Raw genomic sequence first — 26,523 nt, forward strand, 5'->3', positions numbered from 1 at the left:
TGTAAGTTAATTTTTAAAATTTAATCAGTCCTTTATAAAACTCCCCAATTAATTAGTAAAAGTTGGCTTATTTTTATAGCCTTAAACATTGGTCACTATTTAAACAAGACATTCTAAAAAAAAGCAATCACATAATAGTTTATAGTAATTTACAAATGGATGGTATACATTTAGATACAGAGGTAGAAGTTCACTTTTACAATGCTTCACTAATACACATACCAAATTCAAGGCACAAAATAGTTTGCTTTACAAAAAAATACTGTAAAAATCTCATTTGCTGTCCTACAATGTGAACAAAACTTTCAAGAGAATCTTTACACCCTTCCATACACACTCCATAGACTATGATCCCCACCCTCCCTCACTAATCAATGTTGGCACAAAAAATGGAGACTTTTCTAGGTAGAAGGTCCCATTTTTATAAACTCTTGGCGGAGCTGCTATGAACACTAGGTAAAAGTCCATCCGAAGAAGTGAGACACAGCAGCCTCCTGAGGAAAGGGCACTTTCTGTATGCAGCAAAATTCATAGGTAGAACTATGCATGGTTTTGGGGGAGAACTAGGTCTCCAGAGTAATTGATACATAATGAAATATTTCAAAGATTAAAACGGAAAATCAGCTGATGATGATTCATTACTTTTTAAAAAAAGAAACCTGATCACCTTGACTAAAACTCAAATGTCATTGACCTCGAATCCACTGGGATTGTGAAACCTCCTTCTAATAGAGCTGAACACACAAATGTCATGAAGAGGAGGCACGTCAGGTTTGCAAACCGGAGACTTGGGAAACGTGAGGAGATACAGCACTGTTATAGTCCTTGAAATTGCAAGGATGTCAACTGGCTAGAGTCTACTGATAAGGGTTAATACACACTACGAGAATTAGGAAAGGCGACGCACTCGAGACACACTGGTGTTCTCTAGACTCCCGTTCCTCATCAAAACCGCGGTGGTAGTCTGAAGATACCCCGCGGCGCCTGTCTGACGATTGGACTGGCTCTCTAACGGAATCCTGTTGATCACATCTTCCTAGTTACTCTAGTCACACTTTATTTTTTTTGAAAAAGTTGATTAAAAAAAAAAGTCATTATGGACTTAGACTCCGGAGGATGTCAGTAATGCTGATGAGCATCGGACAGAAACATCTTGATCTTCTGATACAAATGATATTCCGTACAAAAAGATTCTTAGATTCCGTTTTTTGCTTCATTATTATTTGTGGCTTGTTTTCTCTGAGCAATAAAGGGGTACATACACTTGTCCGCTCCTAGGAACCGATACATACACACGACTGCTTCAAAAGGGAGGATGCTGAAAAAAGAAAGGGCAACCGTTAGTGAAGGTGAGGCCAGAGGGGCGGGCTGGGGAGACAGGAAGCCCTCCCCGACTTGCCTCTTCATGAAGGTCACGATGTACATGAGCCGAGGGGTGCAGATCATGGGCTGGTCAGTGAGGATGGCCTGCATGGCCTGCTTCACACAGTAATCCGGCTTCAGAGGGGGCAGGAAAGGCTCGATTTCTTTCCTGTAAGTTGTAAAGAGCAGCGTAAGTAACCCAAGACGCGGTAGTGGGCCTACACATGGAAGGCTTTGAGCGAGGGGTCCAGGAGCATGCCATTTCCCGCTCTCTGCTTTGCTGTATCATCCGAATGTTCCTACTGTGAAAGGGAATCAGCTGCACCGTTAGGCTAATATTGTGTGGGTTGTGGGGGACCACAAGCCAAACTGGTCTGCTTTCCCTTAAAATGAGGAACTAGTTTTTCTTGTTGCCTCAAAATATATTTCAGATTTCTTTTGTTTTGATAGAAGATGTAGAAGGTGTTAGACATAACAAAAACTAAAGGCAGACAAAATGCCTTTAAAACAATTTTGTTAGATGTAGTTAGAATAATGGTACGTCAATACTGGCACAGCCCGAGATAGAGAAAAGACAGGTGTGATCTCCTGTCTTTTCATGCATGAATACAGACGTTCCAGGCTGGTGGGTTCTGGGAAACAAGTGCATGTGCACATTATGCCCGCAAGCCAGTTCACTGCTTTCTAGGATGGGATAAAGCAACAATGCAGTCTATCCTTTCCTCTGTTGCCCACCCCAGACCTGATCTTGTACCTGCCATTTTTCTAGAGAGGAAACTGCTCCTCTAGACCCTCGGTGGTCAGCTCGTAAAGGATTTAAGGGGGAAAACTCAAGCCAAGCCTGCTCCCCACATCTGCACCCATCCATGCGCATATGCACCAGGGCAAAGCGGCAGTGAGCTCAATCTGGGCTTGGGGTCCGCTGGAGATTGAGATTATTCAATGGTAAAGTTTCCATTTTAAGGGAGCAGGCTACTCTTTCCCAACCAATTTGTTCAGAATGGCCCGATGCCTACAGGGAGCTGTCTTCCTTTGCCTGGCAGCATGATCCGAGCCCAGATCTCAAAGTGAGCAGGTCTCATGAGTACCCTCTCTCTACATGACTGCCCATTTTGTTTATGTGTTCAGATACAAACTGACATATTCCCGTATGCCTTCTATTCAAAGGGTGCGGATCTTTTAGTACTTTCAAAAGCAGTTCTCATCCTGTCAGAGTGATGACTCTAGTTACGTATATTCCCCACAAAAAGGAAGTTTCCAATCTGGAGGGTAATATTCAAAGGTCTTGTAGAAGAAGCCCTTGTGACAGGGAGATAACTGCATTTCCAACTTGGTCCCCAGAAGACCCTCCTTTTTCTTTACCGACACCGATGTTGTAAAAAGCAGCCCCAGTGGTGCAACGGTTACGCACTTGGCTGCTAACCCAAAGACTGGTGGTTCAAATCCACTGGCTGCTCTGCAGCAGAAAGGTCCTGGAGAGTTTTTTTTTTAATATGGAACGCTTCACGAATTTGTCATTCTTGCACAGGGTCCATGCTAATCTCTGTATCGTTCCAACTTTAGTCTATGTGCTGCCGAAGCAAGCCTGGCCCTGGAGAGATTTATAGCCTTGGAGACCCTATGGGGCTGTTTCCCTGTTTGAGTTGGAATCAACCTGACTGGGTTTGGTTGTTAATATTTCACAGACTAAGATCCAAAGAAGTGGCCTTTTGAGAAAAACCCCGTGTAATTGATCACACTAAACTGTATACCTGAAAAATGCCAATTTGGCCAATGTGGTATTTATAACCATTAAGGGGGAAAAAGATTACCCTTGCATCACTTCTTGTCAACCTTGTACATCTCAAAGTAATTGTACAAATCACAAACAATGAAAACAAAAGCTAATCTCTCCCAACCTGGACAGACAATTTTTACTACAGTTTATTAGAAGATGGGTTCTGACTGACCTGATTCGGCAGCCCCTGAACATGCCGGTGTCCACAAGGTAAGGGCAAACCAATGTTGTTTTGATGCCATCCTTTTCAGCAGCCTTCAGTTCATGGCTCAGAGACTCATGAAAACCCACCACTCCAAATTTACTGGCACAGTAATCCTAGGTTAGAGATAGCGAGAAGAGAAATGTTCACTGTGTGCAGAATCCCCCAGTCAACCAGAGGCTTTCTGGTCCTACTGCTTTGGTTAGCTGTTTCATACAAGAAGTTCAGGTGACTAAGCCAAGAAAATAAAATCCTTTTTAAAGACTAATAGTTGATGTGGTTCACTGAAGGAATACTATTTCTAAAGCAACAGAAAAAAACAGGTGAATACTTTTGCCACATCAAACAAGGATCCTATTACTTTAGGGAAGTTACCACGAAGAATTCTATGCAAGTTAACAAGCTGAAATTGGACAGAGGTTAACTTTGAAGTGTCTGGAAAATTTACAAACATAAAAACCAGTTTGTTTAAATTAATGCTAGAAGAACAAAGGTAAGTCTAGCCTAGGTTATAAGTTATGATCCGACTTTCTTTTCAGAGTGAAGTAAAAGTGAAAATGAAAACTAGACCTGATAAACTTAAATGAGAGCTTAATCTTAGGGCATGCGGTATAGAAACTCTTCTCCAACCCCAAGTTTTAAATTCAGGAATGGAAATATTAAGCCTCTGGCTGTCAAGGATGGCACAGAACCATACACACAAACACTCTAGTTTGACTATAGTGGAGATTTTGACTAAGCCTAGTTCTTTGAAGAGGTAGATTCCTACAAACCTCAGGGTTCTGGGTGGCTCACATTTGTGAGGGTCATCTCATATGATGAGCTAGCACCAGAGAGCTCACTTTTAGTGAGCTTAACCCAAACCGATCATCAACCTTTGGCCTAATTTTCTGCTCCCCGCCGTGCTGCCTCTGCCCCACATAGTTCCATTCTTGACCCTATGCCTTCGGCATCATCCTGTCAAACTGCTAATGAAAATGGGCCACACTGTCTCTGCTGCTCCTTCATCATAGTAGTCATGGCAGGGGAGGCAGGATTCCATTTTGACAGCAGTCAGTGGGTACAGTCTTCTGCCCTTTGTTCCTGTGGATCATTTTACAAACCGCACACAGCTAGAGTGTTCGCACGAACTTCATGAATTTTTCTTAGAATTTGGGGGTACTCATCACAAGGTAACTGATTAAATGGGGGAAATGCTTCATATCTGACAAACCTCCACTCCAGCAGTACTGAACAATCCCAAGGAGCTTGCCACTGTCACAATGTGGCCATGATTAATCTCCAGCATTGTGGGAAGAAAAGCCTTGGTGGTCTGGAAAACAAAACGAAACAGGAAATAAGAGGCCAGCTTTAGCTCCATTGAAACCCCAATGAGACTAAGACAGACTTCTATCCACATGGCGTCACACTTCCTGAGTCCCTGACAAGCATATTTACCAAGAAGAGCGCGCTCCTTTGGCACTCATTTCAAGCCACAGCCAACAAGACTGTAAGACGACAGCCTTTGGGGCAATGTCCAGAGCTGAAGAAACCAGCAACAGAAGGCTCTGCAGAGGAACCCCGGTGGCTTAGTGGTTATGTGTTGGGCTGCAGTTCCCAAGGTCATCATCTCGAAACCACCAGCACTCTGAGCAAGGAAAAAAAGGGATTTCTATTCCTATAACTAGTCAAAAGTACTGGAAATTCACAGGGGGCAGTTCTACCTTGTTCTATAGGGTATGAGTCAGGATCTACTCGATGACAGTTGACAATGACCCAAACTACTTCCCCCTCAGGCATGACTCCGTGTCAGAATCACTGAACTGCTATCACACATTAGCCTGTGACCTCACGAACCCTCCAGTTGACCCGTGAATAGGGGTCTTGGATGAATGTTGACCATGTGACTATGTTTAAGCACCCACAGCTTTGTGACCAAGGTGCACTAACTGGAGGTGTAAGAAGTGTTTTAGGTGGGGGCACAGAATCATTTGAAAAGGAACTGTCCTGTACTGCTACATCTGCACTGACTACAGCGTGCAGCCTTCGAAGTGCCAGCGCCTGTGGTGGGGTTTGCTGGGCGTGACTCTCCCAGGGAAGCAGGTGACTGGTAAAGGTAAGTGGCAGAAGCTCCAGGGCAGTGGCCCAAGAGATGGTGTTGATGCCTTTTTCATTGAACTCTCACTCTCCTCTAGCTCTCTGGCTTTCAAAATCCTACTTTGTACTTCAGATGATCTATTAACTACTCTACCAGACTCCCAACAGTTTTATAACCTGTTTCTTAAAAGAAAGCAGCAAATAGCAATCTGTCTGCTGTTGAGTTATATCCTACTGAGCTTCCCATGATTGATGAAGTTTAAAAAAACAGCACATACAGCCGATGCTGAGAAGAGCCGCATTCCTTTCTCAAAGGATTTCTTGGCTAGGGTATCACCGAGCTTTTGTTTTAAACATGGACATCTAATTTGTTATAACTTTTACATGTTCAAGAAAAAGAATGGTAATTCCATTAATGCCCAAGGTTTTTAATGCTCCAATCCATGATGCCCTGTGAATCTTTGCCAAAATCCTCAAGGTGTCTCCACTCTCACTCCTAGACAATCATGCAACCTTCCCACCCGCTATCTCCAACACCCCCCCACCCCATTTATACCCAGTTTGGCTAGGTCTTCGATGTCATGCTAATTTTTGTCTGTCTTTCCCCACAAACTCTTCTCTGCCTTGACAATTTATCCCTGACCTATAATTCAGAGTATAGCATTATGTTATATCACCTTTTATATTAAAACTATTTTATATTATACCACCAGTATCTCCCAAAATTATTTATTGTAAGGACATTAAGCCTTTTTTGTCCAGCATCATTCTAGACTATCTTGACTTTGTCTCTGGTTTTCCAAGATGCAGGTTTCAGGTTAATTTTTTTTGCAGGGGTGGGTGGGTCATATAGTAAGCAGGAATGGTTAGGGCAATTATGATAATCGTCAGGTAATTATGAGTGTAACTTTAGGTTCTATAGTTTATATGTGACATGATATCACAGATATGAATAAGGAACACAGGTAAGCGTTGGACTGCTAAGCACAAGGTTGGCAGTTCAAACCCACCAGCCACCCATGGAAGACAGATAAGGCTATTTGTTCTCAGTGAGATGTATAATAGCCTCAGATAGTCTGAGACAGAATCTTTTCCATGGCAGTGGGCTTGATTTAGATTTATGACTACGGAAGACTGGAGAAGAACTGATGCACTTAAATTGATGTTGGTAAAGAATACTGAATATTAAATATTACCATGGATGGCAAGAATGAATAAATTCATTTTTTTAAAAAAATCAGCCAGAATGCTCCTTAGAAGCAAGAATCACAAGACTTCTGCTCACTTCCTTCAGACTTGTTCTCAGGAAGGCGCAGTCCCTGGAAAAGGACATCATGCTTGGCAAAGCAGAAGTGCAGCCAGGGAGGGAGACCCCCAAGGAGATGGGCTGGCAGTGGCTATGACAATATGGGCTTACACAAACCAGTTCTGAGGATGGCGCAGGACTAGGTAGTGCTTCCTTCTGGTGTGTGTAAGGTCCGGGAGTTGGAACCTACTGGAGGCGTATCGCATCAATCTATCACAGATTTGCTGCAAAGAAGCTTACAAAGTTCTATTTAAACCAATCAAATATCCCTAGGAGTAATCAGGCCGCTAAGTATCTAGTTATGATTAATTTACCCAATGAAATGACCCGGAGATCATTTCCAAGTATTAAAAGTTTAAATTTACCTGCTCTTGGAAGAAGGGATACATTTAGTATGCAGGGTTTACATAAATATAAATTTATTCACTTAAAATCCTTAATCTTGGTTAGCACAAGACTCAATATTAAATCCAAACAAAGTATAGATATGAAATACAATGCCTAACACAGCTGTATGTGCCCCTTTAAATGGCCAGTGTCCTCCCTCACTGATTAGAAACGCACAGACACCAGAACGGGCTGGTGCTAATGACTTCCACATATTCATGTGCAGTGTTCTCTCCTGCAGGTGTGAAATGACTAATCCAGATCTCCAGCACCATGTAAAGGTAAGTGATAGAAGATTAACACCTTCCTGTTTTTCAGTTTAATTTGTTGTAAAAGTTCTGAAACGGATATGCAATCCGTCTGATGGTATTAACTTATCCAACAAATATTTTATACAGGTACTATGCCAAGATCTCTACAATGATGGGCAAAATGGGAGTCATTCCTATTCTTGTCCCTGGGCAGAACTGAGACTTCCCAGCACTCAACTGTGTCACACCAGCACAAACGGAAAACAGTTCTAGTTTTGTCTTCATATTCTAAAGAAAACACGATTGGAGGCTACTGTGCCAAGTGCCCTACCCCTGGGGGGTGGAGCGAAGTGGTTCAGAAACAGTTAAGTTACTGCTTTGGTTTTTAAAAGAAAAGGACAAATAAGAACAGTTTGGACATGGTTATGTGACTAAAATATGCTTCCCCTTGAAGTAGTTAGCCAGCAAAGTGTGAAACAAGTCGGTTTAAATGTGAAGCTTTCTTCTGAAAGGGAGGAATCCGTTAAAACAAAAAGGCAGTGACGGGGAGAGATTACATGCTTTAATTGGAAGATGCACCTAACCCAGGACACATTTGGCCTTCTGTATACATGATTGCCACGTGTCGATTTTTCTCCATTCTATGACAAAACACTGTGTTCTTACCAGGAGAGGCTTGCTGGTGATAGGCAATTCGACAATGACAACAACTATGAATGATGTTGGCCCCTGCAAACACGTTTTTTCAGGACACTGTGAGGCGCAGTGAGCTGTCTGTGGCCACACAAACAACCTTGGAGGCCAGATGGGTCAGATTCTGAAGCTCCTGTCAAACACCGAGCGGGTGCCGGGCAAGACAAGCTGGGATAAGAGCATTCATGCCGGGACCACTCAGACTTCTTTTGAAACCTCTGCTCAAGTTTCACACTGGAGCCTAATACATGTGAGTGAGCACCAGGCAGTTTAATCATTTCCTTTGCTGCCTGACTGGAGGTGAGCAATTATCGCTGGTGTGTTATTTCCCCAGCCAAACTCCTGCCTTCTGTCTGGGGCACATTATCAAGTAGGCCTTGATCAACACTAATTTGATTCCCTACTTTACAAGAAAAATGCTATAAAGGGGTGGCTAGAAAACATCACATTCTTCCCACCCCCCCACCCAGGAATTTTCTCAAGTAACCAGACTAGTTTTCTTTTCTAATTACTCTTGCCCTCAACAGTCTGGTAGGTGACATCTGAGATAGCACAGCACAGTCGGTCCCTGACACAGTTTGACAGCACAAAGAAATCTGGCAGTTTGCAATGAATTATTAATGTGCACAAATATTGTAGCATGTATGAGGTGGGGACCAGCAAAAGGTGAAGTGCTAGTTGCCATGACACCAGTCAGTTCAAGTTAAGGTTCGTGATCTTTAACTTTGTCTCTAAGAGTCATCAGGAGAACGAACATAAAGGGCGAATCTCAAGTGGCTGATGTATAAATTGATACATGTGCTGCCTCTCACTGCTCATCTAAGAGGGCGACTCACATAACTCACCACCCAGGGCTGCCATGTTCCATCGGCCCTAAGGATGGACTACCGAAGCTCTCAGTTACCAACTAGAAATGGTCTCCGTGGCTAGTTGCTGCTCAGGGAGATTGGCAGGGTGAGCAAGATGCTAAACCCGAGCCAGAGAATCACACCACTCTCTAAGATGCAGGAGGACTTTTAGTCCCTGTCAGGAAAGGACGGTTGGCTATGGATCGATGTGGTTTCAGACTCAATCACCAATATACACTCTTCTGCCTCGTTTGAACCCAGGGGTGTTTAGAATTTGCAGTTAGGACAGACCATCTTACCTGCAAAACTGAAGACCCTTTATAATTGATCTGGCTTTGATTACCCAAAGCGACAATCTGCCGAAGTCCAAGTGACAAGGTTGCTATGTGATTCAAGTGGACACTGGCATTCTTATGAAACATGCCTAACCAGCATGGGATCGCCTGCTATGGCGCCTCCCTGGGACTCCTCTTCAAAGCACGGATGCTTTGAAAGATCACTGTGAAAGACAGACTTACAGTGTAAATAAGAACTTAGAAAGAATGCAAGTAACTGGACTTAGACATGCCACTCCACATGCCTGGAGGCCTTTGAAAGGTAGGTTTGACGCCAAAGTAACTTCCCACAGGACCAGTCCTCTGGTTCATGCGCGGTGCTCCTAATGACAGGCTGTGTAGCCCAGGAGCCGCAGCCGCGGTGTCAGGTCAAATCAACCCAATGTGGGACAAAGGCAGGTGTGAAGAGATGTGCTAGCTGAAAGGTGTGGGTGAAACTCAGAAATTGCTTGCGCTGTGCTGCCTTCCCCCTCCCCATATTCATGAGCAAGGGACCCTAAGGGAGGAGCGAAGTTGAGTTTGCTCATTAGGACAAGGTCACACCCTGTATTACAGTAATACATTTGCATAATTGTCCTGTGGTCAATTCAAGAAGTTACCTAACGTGCTTATCTCTTATTCGAACTTCCAAAGAGGAACATAGAATGACAACATGATGAGGACCCTATTCACATCCTCACCACATCACACAGCATCCATTTGCTAATGTGCCTTCCAAGGTTTTAAAAATCCCTGAAAAAAAGGCATCATGCAGTTTGAAGTAAAAAGAAACAAAATAAGAAACAAAGGGCACTGAACTAGAAATCCTTCTAGTGCCCCCCTTCAAACAGTTGACATCTGGTGGCAGGCACTCTTCTCAGGACTCGCTTGCTGCTCCAGGAAAGCAGGATTCCTCGGCACAAGCTACTGAAGGCACTGGAAGCAGCAGTGCACTGTGTGCTCAGAGGGTTCCTAGGTTAGCAGTGGCAGCTACCTTGGACGGAGGACACATGGTGAAATGCTGTTCTTGTTGTTGTTAGTGCTTAATCCCACCACCACTACCAAATTTTAGAAATTCTACTTTGACCATAGAGTGTCTCTTAAAAAAAGTCATTATCGCAAATTACCATTCACTAGGAAGTAAAAGAGCCCCATGGACACTTGCTAGCAATCGCAGACTTAAATATTTTAGGAGTGGTCAACAATACAAATTCCAAAATTGTCGGAGTTTCAAGATAGTCATTACCTCCACCCCCAGCCCTGAGTTTGCAGAGATGGAAAGGTCTTCTGACCAATTGTGCAATATTGCCCCAAGATATGTAAGCCTGGCATTACATTCTCAGACTTCACAAAGTGTTCATCCTAGTTCCTGAGGCCGAGACAAGATGTTCTCTCCTCAGACTGAAGAACACATCACAGTCAAGTTTGTACCAGTGATACATGCGCCTGCCATTGTTCTAAGACGTGCTTTCCTTCTGAATCCACACAGCTTAGTTGTAACATTTGAACTACATCAGCAGGTAATACTTAACACACACGCACAAACACTCCTACGTTTGCTCTGCAACCAGGAGACTAATAAAAGAGCCAGGCTTTTCACACACACATCAAGATGATGACACCACTGGTGACTCAGCAAAAATAGATGCATCGTTAACTCGCCTTCCCACTGGCTATTGGGTGGACCCCCTCTATCCCAAGGCAGCACCTCAGATAGCAGCCTTCGCTTATACTTAATTTAAGATCTGGCTACACAGAACTACCAGAAATTAGGTGATTTAAAATGTCATTGGTCCGTATTTTGTGGGTCCAAAGAATGGACTGGGAAGTCCAGAGACCCACAGAAGTGCTGATGCTGCTCATCCCTGACCTTCCTGTAGTCCTTGACCTCCTTGAGTCTTCATTTAACTCATTTGTGAGATAAAGATGAGCTCTCCAAGGTGTCTTGGCTCAAACATGTTCTATATTCAATAATTCTTTCTTCAGTTCCGACCACACGTTCAAAATACAAGTTGTAACACTGCAGTATTACTTTCATAAGACTCTTATGAATGACTCAGTAAAGTATCAACTCCATTAATGCAGTTGGCAGCATCTGGTGATCAGTAAACACATCTAATTCATTAAATATTTATATGTTGCCATGGTTCTGCCTTTTAAAATAAAGTAACTTGAATTCCTGTTGCCTATGTATTAAACTGTACGTTACAGATTAAGCAATCATTGATTTTTCTGTGAAACCAGAGAAGCCCAATGCGTTAACCCAAACTGAATGGCCAACACGATCTCTGGAAACCTGTTTCCCCCTCCCTCCCCTGATTTAATGACTCTCTACCACAGGAGGAAAACCACAGCCTTCCAGACAGCGGGCTGTCATTGATGCCTCTGCTTTCACCCTCGCTCAAGTCCCTTGAATGTCAAGTAAGAAATTCAAATACAACAGATTCCCAAAGGGCAGAGGCTCTGGTTCTGCTCTTGTGACCACTAGGCATGGCCACAGCACCGAGCCCCACAGGCACAGGCTGGCAGCAGGCCGGGACTCCCTTGCTCCAAGAGCCCAGCCCAGGAACGTCCTCGTGCTCTTCTCCCACCGTCCTTTAGTTCTTACGTACAAGTAGTTCAGAGTCTTCTATTTTTGTTTCCCGTTTGCTTACGGTAGAGCCTTAGTTTTTTTTAAACCTTTACTTAAGGATATACTCCAAAGATACTTATTTGTAAAAGAAAAGATAGCTCATTTGTAAAATAAGCTACATCTGAGATCACCCAATATATTTAAGAATGACCTACGAGGTGCCTGAGCAGCTCTGGTGATGCTGTGGGTTAGTTAGGTGCTGGGCTGCTAACTGGTTCCTATGAGTCAGAATTAACTCCATGAATGGCAGCAGGTTTTTTGTTTAATGTTCTAAAACTCACTGCCATTGAGTCGATGCCTACTCATAACGACCCTACAGGGCAGGGTAGATATGGCCCTGTGGGTTTCGGAGACTAACTCTTTATGGGAGTAAAGAGCCCCACCTTTCTTCCCCCAGAGCAGCTGACCTTGCAGATCACAGGTGAACACATAACCAGGGCTCCTGTTTGTTCTGTGTTAGGCACTGCTACCGAGATCTTCGTGAAAGATCGATGAAAGAATCATAAGTAGTACAGAAGTCAACTTTGCTATGCATTAGCATCATCCAGGGCCCAGGTCACATCCCACACTGAGTACACCAGACTCAGTCAGGCCCTGCGATACAACACTCTACAAGTGTTGCTAACATGCAGTCAACGTTGGGGAACCAAGGCTCGAGGACAGAGTCTCAGTCTAGTCTGGGTCACTGTACTCTGTGATGGGGACCAGCATCCCTGCCCTCAACCCACTAGATGTCAGGAGCTATTTCTTCCACACTGGAGGTGGCGGTGGAGATGGCCCCATAAGGCCCACTCTGGAAATAAATACACATGAACAAATCAAGTTCCAGAGGCCAGTGATGGTTCTCTCTCCCATTTCATAGGCAGGGGCTGGGCTATGAAGGCCTGAGTTATGGACAACTTGGAAATAACGGAACCAATCCCCTACTCGCAACAAATTCTTCATTACAATCCACCTGATGTGCAGCTTGAAATCACTGACCATGCTTCAGGCTTTTTCTTGCACTTCCCCAACCACCACGTGCACCTCAACCCACTAAGCCTTCAGGGCAGAGTAGAATTTCCCCACAGGGCTTCCAAGGCAATGTATCTTTAGGGGAGCAGCCTGCTTCCTCCTTCTCCCACTAAGCCGCTGGTGGGTTTGAACAACCAAACGTTAGCTTAGCAACCCAATACATACTCCACTGTGCTCCTAAGGCTGCTTCTTGCACTATTGTAAGGGTAAATAAGAACCGTACACACCTGTTCTGATTTAGCTACAAATATGACTTAAAGGCACACACAGGAACAACGTGTCAGCATGCATGTCAGCACCCCCGATCCACCACTCTACTACTGTGAGGAACTATGCTTGGAGGCCAACAATGCTGACTCCCACCAGCCAGTCTAGTTAGGTCTAGCTTCTTCAGTTTTGAAATCCATGATTAACGTCTCTGAAGACAGTTTACGGATCTGAAATTTTGGTCCCATTAAGAGTATTATATAACAGAATAAAGGCTTTATATTGTCCAAGAGATAAGCAACTGCAACAACAAAAAAGTAAAACTTAAGCCATACTGCTATTGAAACTTTGGTACCAAGTATTTACAGAACTTTGTTGAGTGCGTCTTTGTGGAAGCGCTCTTTCCATTCTTTACCTCTGACTGGAAAGCTAGGAAGGGGTGGCCTCGGTTGCACTACTCTACAGTCTTAGTGAAATAACTGCCTTGGATACACTGTGGGAAATCACAGGGGAGGCACAGAAGAACAGATGGGTTGGGCTTTGATAACGCAGCGTTCATGTGATACTGGTATTTTAGGGTAGCATTTTACATGCTGCCTAATTTACGGAACAGATTTTCTGGAGACGTTATGCGAGGGTTAATCAATCATTGCAACTAACCATGGTGATAAAAACATTTGAAGATTCTTGTGTTAAAGTGCAGGGCCAGAGTGTAACTCTGCTCAGCCAAGAGCTCTGAAGGCAATGCGTGGCCCCGACAGCTCCTTGTATGGGATCTAATCTGGAACTCTAGGATGAGGGTCTGAGCCCTCGCTTCTCTTTTCCCTAGTGATGACCTTAGGCAAGTCCTATAACCTTTTGAAGGTTTGCTTCCTCACCCATAAAAACGGGAATAATGCCCCTACTTAAGTCAGAATTGCTATGAGGCTCAAATGAGAAAAGAGCGTTTATGAAACAGCTTTGTAAAATTTAAGTGCTATATAAAAGTACAGTGAATGCACACATAGCTCATTAAGCATCTACTTATAGGCTGTTTGGGTTATATGTGAAACCCATTTTTGGTCACGGTGTTCCTTCAAGTTCTTGCACTTTCTGGTTCTTACTACGTATGGCTCCTAGTTCTCCCTGCCCTCCACACCGGGCCAGACCACTCATCTGGTTACAACCTAATACCAACCACTAGGAGAAGCCTCAAACCCTTATATTGTTTGTTAGCAGCTACTGCAGCAGCCTGCCTAATTCCCTCCCGAATCCTAGATGATGGTGGTAAACAGTGTCACTTTCTCCCACATAGTTCTCTTCTTCAGTGCTATTTAACTAGAAGAAAGTTACCATTTTACTTATAAATCACAATGCTTGAAGGAAGAGGGCCCAGCACACACAAAATACTAAAAAGCTCGTACAGAATTATTTTCAAATAATTTAGTATACCTTATGTTTCTCTTGCCCAAGAGATTGTAGACTATCCTGTTTTAAAAACCCTTGAGAAATCAGTAGGGGGCAGTATGTTAATGGAAATTTGCAGGTGGGAAAATTCAGGCTTTGAATTTTAAGTTTCACTTGTCCTCAAAATACCCATGTGCTTACATAAGTGACACCACAAATATTTTCCCAGCTACACTGATTTGAAAAGTGTTCTTTTGAGGCCCATTGTTTAGAATAACACCAACAAACTGAACCATCTTAATATTCAAAATTCCCAAAGCTAAGCGATTTGAAGGAAAGGCAAGAAATTCACTTTTCATGCACACAGCAAATGAGAGAATCGCGGGCAGTTTCCACAAACCAACAAACCCTTACCCACCTTTCACACTCTTGCCTGTCTTTGAAAGTTTCACAGAGCCAGTCCTGTTTTGTTTCCAAATGTGAATTCATGGTAAGTGCCTTGTCAAGTTGGGTTAATTTGACAGCACTCAAGGTCGAGGCAGTAATTGCCCTTACTTGTTAAATATTCTAGCAGCATTTGCTGCAGTGTTGAAAGTTTTATGATCATTATGAGAGGATATTCAATTTTTTTTCCCTGTGGTTCACTTAATTTTAGTTTCAGAGCATTTAGGAAAATGGTCCCTGACAGGTGTGAACTTGAGTTTTAAGAGAGTTGACAAATAACCTAGAGGAGGAAAAAGGAAGAAAGAATCCAAGAATGGGCTATGCTGGGGAAGATCAAGTAAAACATATTAGCATTCCTTCCTAAGATAGGGTATCCCCTGCCCAAAGGCTGAGTTGATGTAAACACACAAAACACCAAACTCACTGCCATTGAGTTGCTGCAGATGCATAGCAACACTATAGGGCAGGGTAGAACTGCCCCTGCGAGTTTCTCAGGAGTGGAAAGCTGTTTCAAACTGCTGGCCTTGCAGTTAGCAGCCCAACTTGTAACCACGACGCCACCAGGGCTCTATGAGATGATGTAAAGCCTGCATAAACACAGGGTAGAACTTCTTTCAGCAGCACAGACCCAGGTGATGAAAATGGTCAACTGGATTAAATCCTATGGCCAACACTGCTGATAATCCAAGCACTGCTGTTTTAACAGCTTTGAATAACTATACAGGTAAGGCGTTTTTATTTACTTACATTATGAATCTGTACATTTTCCAAGAAATCCTCTGAGTTGTTTTCAACTACGTTTACCAAGGGTCTGCTGCACAGAACTCCTCAGTCGGTTAACAGAAACAGTCAGGGGCAAATAGCAGTGCCCTCTGAATAGCTCACAATTACTCTCCAGGCCCTGGTAGCGCAGTGGTCCAACACTCTGCTGCTAACTAAAAGGCTAGGGGTTTGAACCCACATGGCCGTCGGCTGCTATAAACCTCACAACTTTGGAATTCAGGGTTACCTTTATTCTGCCCTAGAAAGTTTCTAGCAATACCACTGTTGTCGTTCATACTAACAAGATAAAACCCACTGCCCTAGAGTCCGTTCTGACTCACAGTGATCCCATTTAGCGTTTCTGAGCCTGTAGATCCTTACAGGAGCATGTAACTTCATCTTTCTCCTGAATAGAAAGGTGGGTTTGAATGGCAGACCCTGTGGCTAGCCGTTTACTGACAGATGAACATAATCTGATCCCTGGCGTTATAGGTTCAAAACACTGGATTTAACTCATTCAGCTGACAAAGAACAATATCCTATTTGTTAAAGACTGTTCGATTTTTAAGAATTTTTAACATAATCTTTGTTGAGAATATACAGAGCACACACCAACACAAGCTTCTATGGGGTACAATTCAGTGACCGTGATTACAGTCTCAAGTTGTGCACCCAAATGTATCATCCTTCTCAAACTTGTGCTTCCCCCATTAACAAACTCAAGTGTTTTTGAGTTGCTGCTCTGTCAGCTGAGCCCATAGAGATCTTAGAAGAGTAATGCTCAAGTTAGACATCCTTTACTTGCCAAGGGAAGCTTATTGTTTGGGAGAGCAATTCAGGGGATATCTTCAGTGATATCACCTATGTTTTTTCCAATATTCTAAAAGTTAGCTACAAAAAGCCCAATTCTCATAAGAAAATGTAAGTTGTGTGTAGAAGGAAATGAGATACAGATCCACCCTGCCAGTACACCCCCTAGTGGAATTTCAGCACAGTACAATTTGGGCGTCAAAAATCGTCTATAATCAAGAATTTCATAGCCTTGAGTCAGCTTTCCCAGACCTGCTGTCTATAACTGTATCGGAGCCATGGGCCTTCTGCTCTCACACACTCAGCATACCAAAACAAACCAATATGCAAAGCAACTATCCTTATGGATTATACGGTTGCAAATTGCCTACTTCTCATAATCAAAGCAGGCTTCATTTCTAGTTTCCCAATCAACAGCAACATACTTTATAGGAAGCTGCTACTAATACTCCTTAACCTAAGAAGAAACTTACATAAAAGGGGTTTCCTACTTAAAAAAATAAATCATTCTACCTCCTCAGTGAGGTTATCAAATTGCTTGAAAGGAATTTTCTGATTGCCGTGGCTTAGATATGTTCAAGTTACGAAAATCAGTGTACTGGGATTTGCCAAAAACCTAGACAATCTGAAGCAAGATTAGAGTGAAAACAAACAAGAGATGAAGGGGGTGGTGGGGGGGTGGGGAGGACCAAGAAAACCGGAAAGAATGTGATCACTTAAGTATTTAACCAGGGGTCTGCCCTTCTTCCCCAGGCCCTGGGTGACCCAAGCCTGCTGTGAATGGCTCAGTACTCCTGGGGCACTCACCATTCAGCCTCTCTGAAAAAGCCATTCAATCAGTGTTAGCATTAGCACAGGTTAAAGAGTGCTTCTACTTTGGCATGTCCTATAGATTAATTTCTACTTGGGCAGAGAGCAGAGAAAGCCTGGGATGTAGAAATAATGGAGGAGGAAAAGGACAAATACCACCTTTGCTTCCAGTAATCGAGACAAATAGTCATCTATGTGATCAAACAGGGAAGGGCCAGTCCCTGAACCATCTCCTGACTGTTCCAGTGGGACCACCTCCTTCTTTGTGGCTGTTGTCAGCTGCCGGGAGTCTCCACTCATGGTCTATGACCCAAGTGTTCCACAGCAGAGCTGCTCCTCAGGCCTTTACTGGCTGTGATCTTCATAATGTACAGCCAGGTCTTTGCTTCAGAGGCGCTGCAGGGTGGGCTCAAAGTGCCAAGTGTTAGGTTAGCAGAGCTGGTCACACACTGCTGGCCCACCTGTGCTCCTTCCCCTCATCCTGAAAATACAAGGGGTTTCAAAAGGTTCGTGGAAAATTCCATTACCCAACCCCACCTGCCTGTCTCCAATTTAGGTCTTTTAACAACTTTATTAGGTGGGGGTTTTACATTTCAGTGTTTTATTTAACAGTTTAAACAGCTAATCTCACTTCCATTACCTTTTCATTTCAGTTTTTCCTCACAAGGTTTTTGAAGCCCCTCATATAAAGAGATTGTCGAAATGAAGATACTTTGAAATTGGCGTTTTTCTTTTTCAGCAGGAGTGATATATGTTGACTGAACTATTCAACTTCTTTCGTGTCCTATCAAGGCAAGACTTGAGTGGTAAGAGAACCAGCAGAGGCTCTTGCAGGAAGCCTCGTTTGCAGGACTTCTTTGGTGTACCATGTGAGTTCCAGCTGGCAAGTTTAGGGTGCAGCAGGCAACGGAGCAGGTGTTAAAGCGAGAGGGTAGACAAGAAAATCAGGCTTGGAAGATGAAAGATGACATGTCAGAGAGTCTGGGCTGCATGCATTTCGAACACCATGGCCCAGCACTGGTTTGAAGGAGTTGCTGTGGGTGAGGTATGGGACCGTTTAACACAAGGCTGATGGGTTTTTCTAACAAACCTGAGTCTGGTTTAGATAACCCCAGGTGGGGGAACAGAGTGTTAAGTAGGGAGGGAAGTTCAGAAGCTCTTTCCCGAGTCCAGGCAGGGGGAGCTGAAAGTACAAAGTAGGAGGTGGGGAGAGAAAGCAGGGAATCCAAGTTTATGGTGGTAATAATAGAACAGACTGGGACATGATGACCTGCGTGGAGAACCAAGAATCAGGGAGTACAAGAACATGCAAAGGGAGAGGTGTATGGACTTGGGAGCTGCCCTAGAAAGCACAGTGGGAGCTGGTAAAAGAGTTGATCCAGTTAGAGGTGGGCATGAGGAAAGGCGTGCACACAGAGCAGAATAGCCTCCTTACACTCAGGGCCAGCAGACCAAGATCAGCCACACACTGGGTCGGTCATTTAGGAAACCACGGCCATTCTGTTTTCTTCATACAGCACAGAAGTAACGACAGTGGCTACGTGGCCATATTTCCTAAACCACAGATGAGAGGACACGTAGATGTTGGGAAGCTTTCAATATGACATGAGTTCTAGTGTTCTGCTCAGCAGGTAGGCCAGCTGACATTTTATCATATCACAGATTTTGATTTTCACTAGCAATAGACTGGGGCTCAGCATGTTACTTATCGCCTAGAGAAATGCAGAGCTCAAGGAGCAGACGCTCTTACTTGGTGCTGGACAACTTTCAGGCAGCTGCTTCAAGTAAAACACATGGGCTTTACTCAGGTCTCAATGTGACCACATCAGGGCATCACCCAAGAATAAGATGACAGGTGTTTATTCCAAGTCCACTTAAGACACACCAATAAGTAAGAATTCCACGTTCCCACTAGCTACTCTCTAGAAGTCTTATGATTTTTAGTATTCTGTTATGGAGGAGGAACCGTTGTCCAATTAGTTTTATTTGAATACTTGAAGACTGGCTTATTTTATTTGATGAAATCCTAAATCTACGAGGCCTCGGAGAAAACCAGCTTTCCTAATTCGAGAACAGAGGACTACAGTGCTGGAGATTAAAACCCAGTAAATCACCCAAGGCCTTAAGCATTAATGATTAGGGACATTCGTGTGCTATGAGGTACAACTCGCGCACTAATGCCTTTAAGTGCTGCATTACTCAGATCTAGCTGGTGGGCTTTTACTTTTCCTGGATGGATTTTAACTAAATAGACTTTAGACAGTTGGATACAGATAAATGCCTAATTCGGTAATTAGTATTTTAAAACTGTGAAACCTTTTAAGTTAAGTGGCCTATTAATTAACTACCAATTATCTTGTCTGACTACCATATCAATAGAAGTAAATTACTGACTAGCTATTTGACAGATTTAGCCCTTTACCATACAAAATTTGTTCTAGAACATAAAATGCTTTTGCCTTCTCCTTTTGGTTACTCAGGGATCAATTTGCTGTTTATAAACACGGGTCAGATGTAGTTCTTTGGTCAAAACAAGAACTGGAGATACACATCGGCTATTAAAACTGGCAAGATAAGATTCTAGGGGGGGGGATCATATCCTCGTCAATGAGGTTGGTGCGTGGTGGAGACCCAATGCCCATCTCTAGACAACTGGACATACCTTGCAGAGGGGTAGAGGGGAGATGAGCCACTTAGGGTACAGTATAGCAATAATGAAACCCACAACCTTCCTCTAGTTCTTAAAACGCTTCCTCCCCCCAACTACCAGGACCCCAATTCTGCCTTGCAGACCTGGTTAGGCCAGAGGATGTATAGCGGTACAGATGGGAATTGGAAACGCAGGGAATCTAGGACAGATGAACCTCTCAGGACAAGGGGTGACAGTGGCGAAACTAGGAGGGAAGGGGGGTATAGAAAGGGGGAATTGATCACAGGGAGCTATAGATAACCTCCTCTCTGGGGGACGGGCAGCAGAGGGGTGGGTGAAGGGAGACGCCGAGCAGTGTAATATATGATACAATAATAATTTATAAATTATCAAGGGTACATGGGGGAGAGGGGAGGAGGAAGGGAGGGGGAGGGGGAAAAAGGAAAATGAGCTGATTCCGGGAACCCAAGAGGAAAGCGAATTTTGGGAATAATGAGGGCAACAAATATATAGATGTGCTTTACACAATTGATCTATGTATTGTGATGAATTGTATGAGCCTCAATAAATTGATTTTAAAAAAAGGTAAAAAAAAAGATAAGATTCTAAAAAAATGCAAGTGAAGTAGTATTAACATTTTGGGGGAAATGCTGAATTGCAGATCCTGTATGGAGGCTACCCTTTCCTCATTCAAAGGGGAAACTGAGGTGTTTTCAGATTTTTGCATCTCACCCAGAGAACCTAAGTGAATGACTGCTCTGATCACTCCAGGGTTAAAGTGCACCATGCTGCACAGGGAGTCCCTGGGTGACACCAACCATCAATGTGCTCAACTGCCAAGTGCTTGAAAGGCTGGTCATCTGAGTCTACCTAGACGCACCTCGACTCCCAACATGTTAGCCATTGAAAACCCCATAAAACACAGTTTTACTCTGTCTGATACACTTGGTGGCCTTAAGTCAGAGCTGACTTGATGGGAGCTTCACAAATTTTTTAAAAAATTACATACACTCTCTCTTCTCATGATCTTAAGGTAACTGTTTCACAGCAGGTTACGCTGAGTACAACCTACAATACTCCCTCTCCCCACAAATCTACCACCTGACCGGCAACCAAGAGAAGGTTCCCGAGAGCGCGGAGTCCTGGAAGGTGAAGAAGCACGGATGACTAGAGAGGGCTGGGCAGAACAGTGCCTCACACTGTGAAAGCCCTCACAGGGCAAGGCTCAGTGGCAAGGAAGGAAGCACTGTAGGAGCTTCTCCTTGAACCCTGGTTACTGGGCAAATGCAATGGTTGCCATACATTCAACTTGAGCTTGATTCAGCTGACCAAGCTGAATTAACCAACACTTGACTTCTTAAAGCCATCAACTTCACATCAGTGCACAGAACACGACAGTACTACCGCTGTGCACACAGGGGAATGGGAAAATTATGTAGTAAACCAGAGCTACAAGCAATATGTGTGAGCTGATGACCACTTTGAAATATCAGTCTTACACAGCTTGGGTTAGTTCAATATAGCGCTCAGCTTTTGAAACTTCAGAACACAAACCCATGTGAGAATTTTCTGCATAGGCTACGTCTACATATTTAAACGGAAGCCTAGATTTATTATCCAACATTTATCTAGTATCTTAGAGTTCTGTTCTAGACAAAGGAAAACAGATGTACTTCAACAATCTTCAAACCACTTGCCATCTACTTTGAATTGTAGGCTTCGTACATCCTGAAGTAGACGGGAATGGACTAAGGAACAATACGCAATTTTACTAAGGCACCGAAAGCCACACCTGAGAGGATGTGCTATGCACCAAATGAGGGGAATGACAACGGTCTCGACAAGAGATTCAAGGAAAAGTCTTAGCCGAGGATTGGACTGCAGCTTCATGGGAAAGCAAAGGGTTGGAGAAGATGGACTCTCAAGCTCCTGGTCGCTCTATGCAAAAACTGACAGAAAAAGGCAGAAGCAGGGAGGGTGGGTCACACTGAGAACTTGAGCCAGGCCATACAAGGCACATGGAGTGGAGGAAGCATTCCGGGCAAGCGGAATAGCAGGAGAAATGGCAGACCAGTCCCCAGGCTTCTTTCCTTCATTGTACATGACTTTAATTAAGAGTCAAGAGCAACACTCTTCAGTTGTTGTTGTTATTGTTGTTTTGGGGGTGGGTGGGGGGTGGGGGGGAGTCAGATGTCCACTGCTATTTAAGAATCTGGCTCAAGATGATCTGTTCAAATGACTGAACCAGTCTTCGCTTATGTGAGCTACCTGTTAAAACACGTAGAGTAACTTCCTTTTCCACCAAGACACAGAAAAGAAGACACACTCCCCCCTTCCCCACCTTCTCGAGTTCTGCTCTCTCAGGAGCCTTCTTTTGGTCACCAGTCAAGTGATGGGCATGCACTAGAAAGACAATTGTGCATGCCAATACATGTTTGAAAATTTATCACCAAAATTTTCACCTAAGAGGACTATGGGAAGAAAAGCTAAATTCTGGTGGCTCTTGCTATATCATTTAAAATAATACCATCACCACCACCCCCATAACCACCAACAATCATTAAAATTATAGCAAACGTTCTCTTAAATTTCCACTGCTTAGACCCCACCCCCACTGCCTCAAATAGGATTATGAATCTTGCCAAGAAGTCAGAACTTGCAGCTCGAAAATGACTTTTCTGACTCAGTATTGAAAAAAAAATTCTTAAGTGCAGCTTAGGGGGAAAAACAGCTGGAGAATTCAGGAGCCACCCAGATTTTAATATGAAGTGACGTCATAGCGGACAAGGCTTCCAAGCACTCCAATTGTGTGGGTATGCAACATCTCCGAGCACACTGAGGACTCTGGGAAGGTGGCGTGTGCCTCTTTGGTAGACAGATTCAGTGCTGGGATCCTTTTTAATTTTCTCTTAGAAATGTTATTAGTCTGACTTCCAAAGCTAAGACTAGGGATTTTCTTTTTCTGTACACCCTCAATCAGGACTCTCCATTATAGGGCATGTAGAAAAGAACTGCTCTCTCCTGTTATGTGTTTAATTGCAGATCCTATGGGGTTTTTTAGCAATATAGTTACTTTTGGAATTTTAAGTCAGAAAAGTCATGCTTTTATAAAAAGTATTCAAGATAGCTAAGCTTCATAATGCTGTATGTAGGGAAAAACTGATAGGATATCTTGTGTCACTTTAGTCAAAGGCTGTTGTAAAAGTTGATCTCATTCAAGTGGTTCATCACTAATCTACCCAGGGTTACACATGTTTGAGATCAACTAGTTGACCAAAATCAGCTGGAGTTTCCATGGAGCCTTCAACCTTACTGTTCTGCAGAGAGGAAACTTAAGGTCCACCTGTGACTTCTATACACTCTTTATGGTGGCTTGTTTTACGTCACACACACAAGATTCATGATCAACTGCACTGCCTGGTTTACTCAGTCATGCCTGCGCTTCCCCACCTGGTCACCCCTCGTTCCCTTTGTCATTTGCTGCACCTTCTTCCATGGATCCTGCACAGTCACAGAACTTTAATTCCGTTTCCTCCTGCTGCACACAACACACAGTGTGCCCGCAAATGGAGCTTACTTACATGTATTTGGTAATATCCTTACTTCTCGAACACAGAGATACACATTAGCTCAGGTTATTTTTATGGTCATCTCTAGAAGTTTGGATTTGAGTTAAGCTCATGTTTAAAAAGCAAAAGAAAAACCATTAAAATAATTCCCCAGGATCAGAGACAAGGTTTGAAGTTCACTGAGCAATGTCTGAGTAAGTATTTCTACAGCCAGATTAAGTTTTTAAGCAACTGCTAAAAAATTAATGAGGTTTAATGTGACCTATTTAGGAGAAACAGTTCTTTGTTGTGTTCTATTAGAAGGCTAATCTGCCTATGGAAAAGAAAAACAAAAGCGTCTCTCTCCTTACCCTTTTGTCACGGGATCTATCTGCCTACAAAAGTAAAGGTAAAATACTATGAGGAAGAAAAAACATTATGTGGGTGAACAGTATACAGTGTTATCGGAGGGAGCTTCACACTAACCCTTATTAAAGACAAGCTCAGCTGAAAAACTGGGGGCTAGTCCTGTCTGGCCCCCTGCCGCCATAGATGTTACAGTAGTTGTGGATGGGGAGATGCTGATGTGGTTTTGACCTGAGCTCACCAGGTCACTGGGCCCCGCATCCTCCTACAGTGATTCCCACAGGAGGGGAGGTTCCTCTCAGCTGCAAAACCCTGAGGTGGCCTCCAAAGGACACCACTATGGACCACGTAGAGGCTGGGGGGGGGGAGAACGCTACATGACTGCTAGGGTGGCCTGACCACTCCCAATGGGCCACAAAAGCTGATCTCAGAATTTCTGGCACATTCTAAAATGTGGCTGAACAGTAATTTGGAAGCCTAAACTCTGACTTTAGGAATTCATAAGAACCACGATGTTTTACAAACTCTACAGAAAGTAAAATAAACAAATATGCTCCCTCTTGCTATTTTTATGGCAGCTTTTCAAACCGTTTAAAATGGTTGGCCCTCTCAAGAAATACTGGATTGGGGGTAGGAGGAAGAAAACAATGACTTATAGTGACCGGCATACATTGTAATTCGTCACAGAGGAGCAGCAGCTAATTAGAAGGAAGCGCTGGTGAGGGAGCACAGGTGGCGTTCATGCTGGCCCTGAAGACTCTGCTCTCTCCTTCCAACCTTCTCGTGGAGGAGGGAACAGCAATAAAAACAAGGATGTTTATATTTACCCAGAAGTGTGCGTGGCAATTGACCATCATGGTTCTCTCAATGAGCTCATCAGGACATTCCAGAAGGTGGTGTCCAGAGACCACACCGGCATTATTGACCAGGACCGAGACTTCGCCAACTTCCTTGCGGACCCTTTCGGCCGTCAGGTAGACATTCTCTCTCTTCCCCACATCGCAGGTGTAGGTAAACACCTGCAAGTTACAGTGGGGCAGGATCTCTTCCTCGCCATTTCCAGCTGTTCTCAGAGAGGGGAGAAGTGGAACAGAGAAAGGGGTGCAGACAGTAAGTGCCGCCACAATCAGAGGACAAAGACCACAAGAAACAAAAACACTACAGTGCGCTTCAAATTTCTAACACCGTTAGGCTTGCCAATAACTGCGCTTACAGCTGCCTCCCTCTCCTAAAGGTCTTGGGGAATTACAGCAATTTACCGGACAGCTTTGCTTAGGGGAAAGTGTGTAATATTGACAAGCCCAAGTTAGTCAGACCACATGGGACCAGCTTCCTGGAGCTACAGACACCTGGGAAGTACTAGTCTCAGCCCAGAGAATAGGCCCCTTTCCCAAACATACCCACCACGCTCCTTTTGGGGAAGAAAAAAAAAGGGGGGGGGGGGGGGGGGGAGACGCGAAGGACAGCGTGGCCCAGGGCTCTCACTGAATATAAGCACCATCCATCCAGATGAAGCTCACATAGTGGCTCAGAAATCAAAACTCTAATTAATAGCCTGAATTCACCCACGGCCAAGAAATAAATTTAAAGTTGCTCAGGAAAACACACACACACACACACACACACACACACACTCCAACCCCCACCCCACCTACACCCACCTGCAGTTTCTACCTTCTGAGTTTTCTAACCTAATGCAGCTGCCAATAATTGGATTGACAAATGACTGCTATGGGGCAAAGGTGGTGCTTCAATTCTCAGCATAGCAGTCCTTCCCTTGAACAAGTTTATTGAAAGGTAAGGGTCACAAGTTTCCTGGATCGATATGCACATGTGTTATTTGCTTGGCTCTCCCCATTTAAATAAAAATTTCAGATCCAGTTTAGCTAATAAGCATACATTTCCTGGGGTTACCAAAAACATGGAGGAGCTTCACAAAAAGGCTTCAATCCTTCAAGTACCTTGAGAGACAACGTATCTTTTCAATCAGGCACAGAGTATAACTAAAGCACTCAGTTATCGCTAGTGAAACAATGTTAATTCTTTTCCAGTGGCTAAAGTTATAGTGAAATCATCAATTTTGTCCTACTCTAAACGGTTCAGACTACAGAACCACACTTGTCCGGTACAGTCTTCCACCAACTTCCCAGACACTGCAGTGTCCCATGGCAAACGCGAGGGAGGAATCTTGAGGATCCAAACCTGGGGTTACAAATGCTCTCGGGTTCCTGGTGGGCTTGGGAAACCCCACGGACGTCCCGAAAAGAGACTCGGCCTCAGTCAGATACGGCTTTGGCACGCTTTCTGCCTGCTCACTATCTGTGCCTTTATTAGGGGGCAAATTCCACTTGCTTTTCAGAAGATCGATGGGCTCTTTTCCTCGAGAGCGGGGCTGACCGTGACAGTGTAGCTTCGCGCCCTACCCCACTCCCATCCCCCCAATGCGGGACGCGGGGAACAGAGGGGCGGTTTGACCCAACAATGCTGGGCGCGCGCCCGACTTACCTTGCAGCGCGGCGGCGTCGGCAGCCTCCAGGTCGCGGTAGATGTGGCGCACCATGCCCGCCGTCTCCTCGTTGCTCTGCGTGTTGATGTCCCAGAGCACCAGCAGCGCCCGGCGCCGGGCGAACTCGAGCGCGAAGAGGCGGCCCAGGCCGCTGCCGGCGCCGGTGATGAGG

General features: G+C 44.1%; 1 protein-coding gene and 1 pseudogene across 1 annotated transcript; both read right to left on the minus strand.

Moving 5' to 3' along the window:
* Positions 1 to 26,522, minus strand: RDH10 (retinol dehydrogenase 10; the record flags this gene model as incomplete). The annotated part of the gene is made up of 6 exons (XM_004697517.2): positions 1 to 1,318; positions 1,400 to 1,531; positions 3,312 to 3,457; positions 4,555 to 4,653; positions 24,673 to 24,908; positions 26,351 to 26,522. Coding segments are annotated over 6 exons (909 nt in total), but the record flags the coding sequence as incomplete, so codon positions are not given.
* On the minus strand, positions 2,850 to 2,945 carry LOC115868755 (annotated as a pseudogene).
* Position 26,523: the final 1 nt, after the last annotated feature.

Source organism: Echinops telfairi, unplaced genomic scaffold (assembly GCF_000313985.2).
Source record: "Echinops telfairi isolate 266 unplaced genomic scaffold, ASM31398v2 ScPeMD7_1;HRSCAF=3_0, whole genome shotgun sequence".
In the NCBI taxonomy this organism is placed as follows: domain Eukaryota; kingdom Metazoa; phylum Chordata; class Mammalia; order Afrosoricida; family Tenrecidae; genus Echinops; species Echinops telfairi.